Source organism: Pinus tabuliformis, chromosome 6 (genome assembly GCF_031772625.1).
Source record: "Pinus tabuliformis cultivar Carrire ecotype Pingquan chromosome 6, CPIR1, whole genome shotgun sequence".
Classification (NCBI taxonomy): Eukaryota; Viridiplantae; Streptophyta; class Pinopsida; order Pinales; family Pinaceae; genus Pinus; species Pinus tabuliformis.
Genome location: NC_142292.1, coordinates 235,821,211 through 235,828,050, shown reverse-complemented (window position 1 = coordinate 235,828,050; position 6,840 = coordinate 235,821,211). Strand labels below are relative to the sequence as shown.

Here is a 6,840-nt window from a genome sequence, read left to right as displayed (position 1 = left end):
TTCCACTTAAGGACAACTTGACTAGTTGATTTACTAGTTGTTTCTTTTATTATTTAGGTGAACCTTTCACATGGATTTTTGCATCAGTTTTAATTTGATTGTCCATAAATTTTGTTTTTGTAGTTTGTCTTCTTTTTTATCATGTAACTTTAAAGTAACACAAAATCACTCTTGAAATAGACTAAAATTTATTTTTCTTTTTTCTAGAATGACTGTCAAATTTAGTTCGCTCAGGTCTTTCCAATTATAAATACTCCCCAAGAAATAATTCTTTCCTCCAATAGATTAATGGAAGGGAGAAAAAAATTAAGGTCACTTAAAATATAAATGTGGAATGAACTCCCACTATAGGGGAATGCCATTGTAGTGTAGATAAAACACTAAAAATTATGAGCGGTCATTGTATTATGTCTCAATACATAATGAGACACAAATAATCTTATTAAGGATTATATCTACTTATATTAAAAATTCTTTTTCTATCCCAAAAAATATAAAAAAAATTTCTTCTAATAATAAAATAACTCATTTTATAATAAATTATAATCAAATAAGTGAATACAAATTTATATAAATATTTAATGGATTAGAAATCTAAATGGGATATTTTTACTTTTAAATTCTTATCAATATTCATTTAAAAAAATTAAAAAAAATTTAAAAAATTTATATATTCTTATTTGTTTTATTCTTTATAATTAAGATTAATTGTATACAACTGTGTGACCTTAACCCAAAATAATATAAAAAATATAATTTTCCTTTTTGTTATTTTCTCAAAAAAATTATATTAATCTCTTATACATATATGTCAAAAATAAATAAATAAATATATATATATATATATATATATATATATATATATATATATATATATATATATATATATATATATATATATATATATATATGATGAATAAAAAGGAAAATATGAACAACAATCAACCATGGAACAACCATGTGCTGATGGCGAGCGTGGGTTTCGACCCGGGAACCCTAGGCCTATGGCCTAGGTGATGCAGACTTTGCAGTTGTGACACGCAGGTACGGGGTTTTGCAGCGCTGGCGGACTCTTCAAGCTTGTCTGCGTTTTTCGTTTTGGGCACCCGGGTTAGGAGACAGCTGGGAGTCAAAAGTCTCTTTTCAGACTGGCGAAGTTTTCTATTTCGGTTTGGGGTTTTTACGGAGAGCGGTTTACTGAAGTCTATACCCGTGATTTTTCTCGTGGTTTTATGCTGTTTCGAGCTCTTGGCAAGATAGTTTCCTTTGTCTGCAGGCGGTTTCAGCATTATTCCCGGGTAACGGTTGCGAGGAGGGTCGTTATTACGAGGTTTGGTGTGGTTATTTACCATGGTAATTACTAGCGAGTTGGTGGAGCTTGACCCAACCCCTGAAGACATCCTTTCGGTGTGGGGAAAGGATATCAATGAGCAGAACCTCGGTGAATATTTTGCAAAACACGACAGTCATGGGTCTGGTGCTTTCTCGGCAGGGTTTTCGCGGGCCTCAAAAACTGCAAAAGGATTGTTGGACGAGAGTTGGGACCTCTCGGGCGTTTTGGGTCTAAATGGCAAGGGCTCTGTAGGTGAAAACCCTCAAGCAAATCAAAGTGCGTGGGGTGCCAAGGGTTTCGTCCCATCTGGTGGTAAGTCTTTTTCTCCCTCAAAAATTTTTTGCCCGACTGGCGGCCTTGAAGATATCATCAGCTCAGCTCAGAATATAGGAATTTGGAGGCCCGTAGGGGGTATACAAACTTCAGGGAGCGAAGTCGGAGGTACCTCCCATCTGTCGGCTGTTAACAGAGTCCTTTTCTCAAAGGACTCCTCTCAGAGGATAGCAGGGCCGGAGGGGTTTTCGTCCGGTGCTGGAAGACCTGCAAAGCAGGGGCTTGAATCAAAATCTCCAGGTGCAGTTAAGGGTTCTGAGGAGGTTTTTGCGGTTGAAGGAGATGTGGGCAGCCCGATTGAAGGGCTGATAGAAACCCCGCCCAGCAATGGGGTTGAACAATCAACTGGCAAAGAAGATGGGGAGTCAAGGGAAGCTGGAGATCAAAACCCCGCTGACGGAGTCAAGGGAGCGGAGTCGGAGTCGCGGAAGTCAGGGGAGAAAAGGAAGAAGACCAAACCTCTGAAGAAGAAGCGGTTTGCAAATCTGGTTCTCGGCATGGATGTGCAGGTGGAGGAGGTTCTGGATGTGGCAGAGGTCACCCTTGTAGGCAGAATTAGAGGACGGCCTGTTTCGGGAAAATCCCTTAGGCAATGGGCGGAGAAGCAGTGGATGGATACCCCAGCTTCTTCTTTCAAAACAAACTTGCTAGTTAAAGGTTGGTTCATGGCAAGTTTCGACAGTAAGGAGGCTCTGGAGTGGGTCGAGGGAAAGAACTGGGAGTTTGAGAACCGGCCTGTTTTCTTCAAGAGATGGACCCCTCTATTCGATGCTTCAAAAGAAAGGGTCGAAGAATTTCCTGTATGGGTTAGGGCTCCAAATCTGCCCCCTTTTCTTTGGGCGGACTCTGTGTTCAAATCAATAGGGAATCTTTTGGGCACCTTTCTGGATGTTGATAGATCATATCTCCATACTTATGAAAAAGCTGTGGCAAGGATTCTAGTGAGGCTCAATCCGACGGATGGTTTGGCAGAATCAATAACTTTACAATACAGGGAGTATGTCATCGAACAGCCACTGGACTATGAACTTCTTCCCTTTCGATGTCATCGGTGCCACGAGTATGGGCACTTGGTAAGGGATTGCCCGATGGGAAGGAGAAGGAGAAGAACACAAGGCAGAGAAGAGGAGTGGGAGGGGTCTTGGAAGCATGAAGTGAAGCCGATGGCGGGGTCTGTTCCAATTGGCACTCATTCAGAAGAACCCTTACATCAGTCAGCGGAGGAACAGCTTCAGGAGGATGGTATTCCGGTGCGTCCTCCAGATGTCCAACCAATCATGGAACCGTCTCCCGCTGAACCGGATGCCGATGCTGATGTTGAAGAACCTGGTATGCAGTTTTCTCCATCCACTTCTGCTTTAAATTCTGAATATGTAGTCGGGGATATTCCTCTGTTTAAAAATTGTAATGATGTCATGCAAAAACTAGAAAATTTGTCAGTCGATATGCCCTCCAATCTGAACTGTGAGGATATTCCCCCGGGGGGTCAGGGTGCTGGGTCTTCCTCTGCTGCTTGCCACTATAACCTTAGATCCCTCAGTAAGAAGCCAGCGGTTTCGAATGAGTATATGGAATCCGTAGGTGGGTTAGGAGCTGAGTCGTCTAAGAGTCTATCAAAAAAAGGTAGAGGTCGAAAATCTCTTCTTTCAAAAGCACAAGTTAAAGCAATTTATGATGTAGCTGATGGAAAACAAATGTCAATTCCTGGGGCGCTTAGAGCAGCAAAAACCCCTAAGGTGGTTAAAAAATGATTTGTTTCTCTTGGAATTGCAGGGGTTTAGCCAGTAAACCCAAAAAACTGGCTTTAAAGGACCTTATCTCTCGACTTAACCCGGACATTGTTTTCCTTCAAGAAACTTTGGGCAAAAGCGCAGATGTTGAATATGCCCTTCGTTCTTTCTTACCGGGCTGGGTCTTCATAGCTATTGATGCCTCCGGTCATTCTGGAGGCCTGGCTATTGGATTTAAGGAAGGAAGACTGAAGCTGTTAAATCAATGGGGCCTTTCAAATGTTCTGGGTTTGGAGGTTGTCTCCCCAGACTTTGATATTCCTCTGTTGTTTGTAAATGTCTACGGTCCCTGTCAGGGTAGGGTTTCTTTCTGGAACGATCTCCTCTCAAAGGGCCTGATAAAGGATAAAAATCTAATAATTGGGGGTGATCTAAATTTTTCTCTGGGGACTGCTGAAGCATGGGGGCCTCTTGCGAGGGAGGATCCTCTGACAGATTTTTTCTCAAACGCCCTCCTCTCTCACAAGTTGATTGATGTAAATATCATTAAAGCTAAACCTACCTGGAGGAACAGAAGATCGGGGGAAGAAAGAATTGCAAAAAGATTGGACCGGTTTCTCATCAGTGAAAGGTTGGCTTCAAACATCCCTTTGTTCAGGCAATGGGTAGGTGAAGGGGGAAATTCGGACCATTTTCCCATTTTGTTGGAATTCTCCAAGCCTCCTCCAAAGCCGGCTGCTCCCTTCAAATTTAACGCATCCTGGCTACAGGAGGACTCTTTCATTAAACTCTTCAATGATACTTGGAGACATTCGAGTTTGGGGCATTCGGAGAACAAAGGAGCCTTTTTCATGGATAACCTAAAAAGACTCAAGAAAGCAGTCATCGAATGGGCATCAGCTAGGAGGAAAAAGCAATCCGAAGAGTTAGTCAGTATTGATGAGGCTCTTGGGGTTCTGGAAGACCCAGATTCTGATGCCTATGCAACTCAGGAATCGAAAGAAAGAATTCTGGCTCTGGAAAAGAGTAGAGCTAAGATATTGCTGGAAAAAGAGGAGGAGTGGAGGCTGAAAAGCAGAGCTATCTGGTTGAAAGCGGGGGATGAAAATACAAAATTCTTCCACAATTATGCAAAGGGCCGGAGGAATGCAAATACTATTTGGAAGCTGCGGGACTCTGAAGGCAGAGAGGCCTCATCTTTTGAAGAGTTATCAAATATGGGAAAGACTCATTTCCAATCCCTCTTCTCTGACCCTGGGGGGATCTCCTTGCCTGAAATAATCAGAACGGCCCAAGCTTTTCCCCGTTTTGTGGAGGAGGAAGATGCAGAAGATCTTTTTAGAGAAGTGACAAAGGAGGAAGTAGAAAGCATAATAAAATCTATGGCGAAAGATAAAAGCCCGGGACCCGATGGATGGACTATAGAGCTGTTCTCCCACTTTTTTGAATCTATTGGAGCAGAACTTACTGAAGTAGTGGAGGAATCTAGGAGGAAAGGAGAAATCTATGGCCCGTTTAATGCTACTTTCATAGCTCTCATTCCAAAAAAAGAAGACCCGGTGTCCTTTGAAGATTTCAGGCCTATTTCGCTGTGCAATACCATCTATAAGATTATTGCAAAAATCATTGCGGTTCGCCTGAAACCTATTTTATCCTCCTGTATCTCAAAGGAGCAATTTGGTTTCTTGGATGGCCGCCAAATCCACGAAGCAATCGGGGTAGCCCAGGAAACTATTCATAGTATCAGGCAAGCAAACAAAAAGGGGGCAGTGATCAAAATCGACCTTTCAAAAGCTTATGACAGGGTCAGCTGGACGTATTTAAGGATGCTCTTGACCCATTTAGGCTTTCAGGTGGGTTTTATAAACTGGATCATGGGATGCATCTCAAATGTAAATTTTGCTGTTCTGATAAATGGAGCTGCATCACCTTTCTTCAAAAGCCAAAGAGGTCTGCGTCAAGGTTGTCCGCTCTCCCCTCTGCTATTCCTCCTAGCAGCAGAAGGACTAAGTAGACTGATCTCAAAGGCCAAGAGTTCAGGTTTGGTAAAAGGTTTGGAAGTTGCTGTTAACTTATTCATTACCCATCTACTTTTTGTCGATGATATTCTTTTGTTTACAAATGGGAATGTAAATGAAATTAAAGAGTTTAAACTCATTCTTGATCAGTTTCTGAAAGCAACAGGACTTCAAATAAATGAAAGGAAGTCCCAATTAATTTTTGAAGGTTTCGGTAGGCAAGAGGAGATCTTGATTGCTTCTCACTTGCCCTTTGGAACCTGTAATATGGAGCAGCCTTTCAAATATCTTGGTTTTTGGCTAAAACCTTCCTCCTACAGAAAGTAGGACTGGAACTGGTTGATTGCAAAAATTGAACAAAGAATATCCCATTGGAGTTTCAAGTGGCTATCGCGGGCAGGCAGACTTACACTGGTAAATTCGGTTTTGCAGGCTATTCCGGTTTTTTGGGCTACATTGACTTGGATACCAAAAGGGACTCTCTATAAAATAAAGCAGATTTGCAGTCGGTTCCTGTGGTCTGGGTCAAAAGAAGACACTGTTCTCCCGTGGGTGGCTTGGGATAAGATCGCTAGGCCAAAATATTGGGGCGGGTGGGGTCTGAAAAGCCCTATTGACTTTAGTCAATCGTTGGCTGCTAAATCTGGATGGAGAATCATTTCTTCGGAGAACCTCTGGACTAGGGTGGTAAAGAGGAAGTACATTGATCCTACTCCTCTTGAGGATTGGATTAGGTGCCCAAACAAAAAAGGAAGGAACTGTTCGGTTATTTGGAAAGCCACCACAGAGGCTTTTAAGGTAATTGAACAAGGTCTAGCTTGGCGGGTAGGGAATGGTGAATGCTTGAGGATTGGCAGGGACTCGTGGGTTGGATGCAGTGAAGGATACGCCCTACCTCCTGAACTGCTAAATCATTTGGAGGAAAAAGGAATAAAATGCCTAAACCAGATAGCAAATTTGGAGCAGTCATCTATTTGGGGGCAGGCTTGGAAGTCTGCAGATGATTTAGGCTTAGATTTCATTTGGAGGAATGAATGGTAGCTCTTTCTTCAGGAGCTTAAAAGATCAAATGTCAGAATAAAAGACAGGCTGGATTCCTTGGTTTGGGCACATGCTGAGATAGGGCGATATTCTCCAAAGGCTGGGTACAATTTTTTGATGAAGAAAAAGGGTTGGGAGCCTCCTGTTTGGTGGGCAAAGCCTCTATTTAAACTGAAGTGTCCTAAAAAAGCTAGGATCTTTTTCTGGTGTGCTTTAAAAAACAAAATTCCTACTTGGGATGTCCTTCAATCCTGGTTTAAACAGGGGTCTGGTAGATGCCCTCTATGTTTAGCAGACTCAGAATCCATCTCACACATGTTCTTCGCCTGTCCTTTCACAAACGCAAAGGTTAGGTGGGAGGGGGATAATTTGTCTACTGCCTGGG

General features: G+C 42.3%; 1 protein-coding gene across 1 annotated transcript; it reads left to right on the top strand.

Moving 5' to 3' along the window:
- The first annotated feature begins 1,350 nt into the window (after positions 1–1,350).
- Positions 1,351–6,455, top strand: LOC149258272 (uncharacterized). Its single transcript, XM_089408708.1, has 3 exons — positions 1,351–3,251; positions 3,440–5,525; positions 5,847–6,455. The coding sequence occupies exons 1-3, from the start codon at positions 1,351–1,353 to the stop codon at positions 6,453–6,455; spliced, it is 4,596 nt and encodes a 1,531-aa protein (XP_089264834.1).
- The last annotated feature ends 385 nt before the right edge of the window (positions 6,456–6,840 follow it).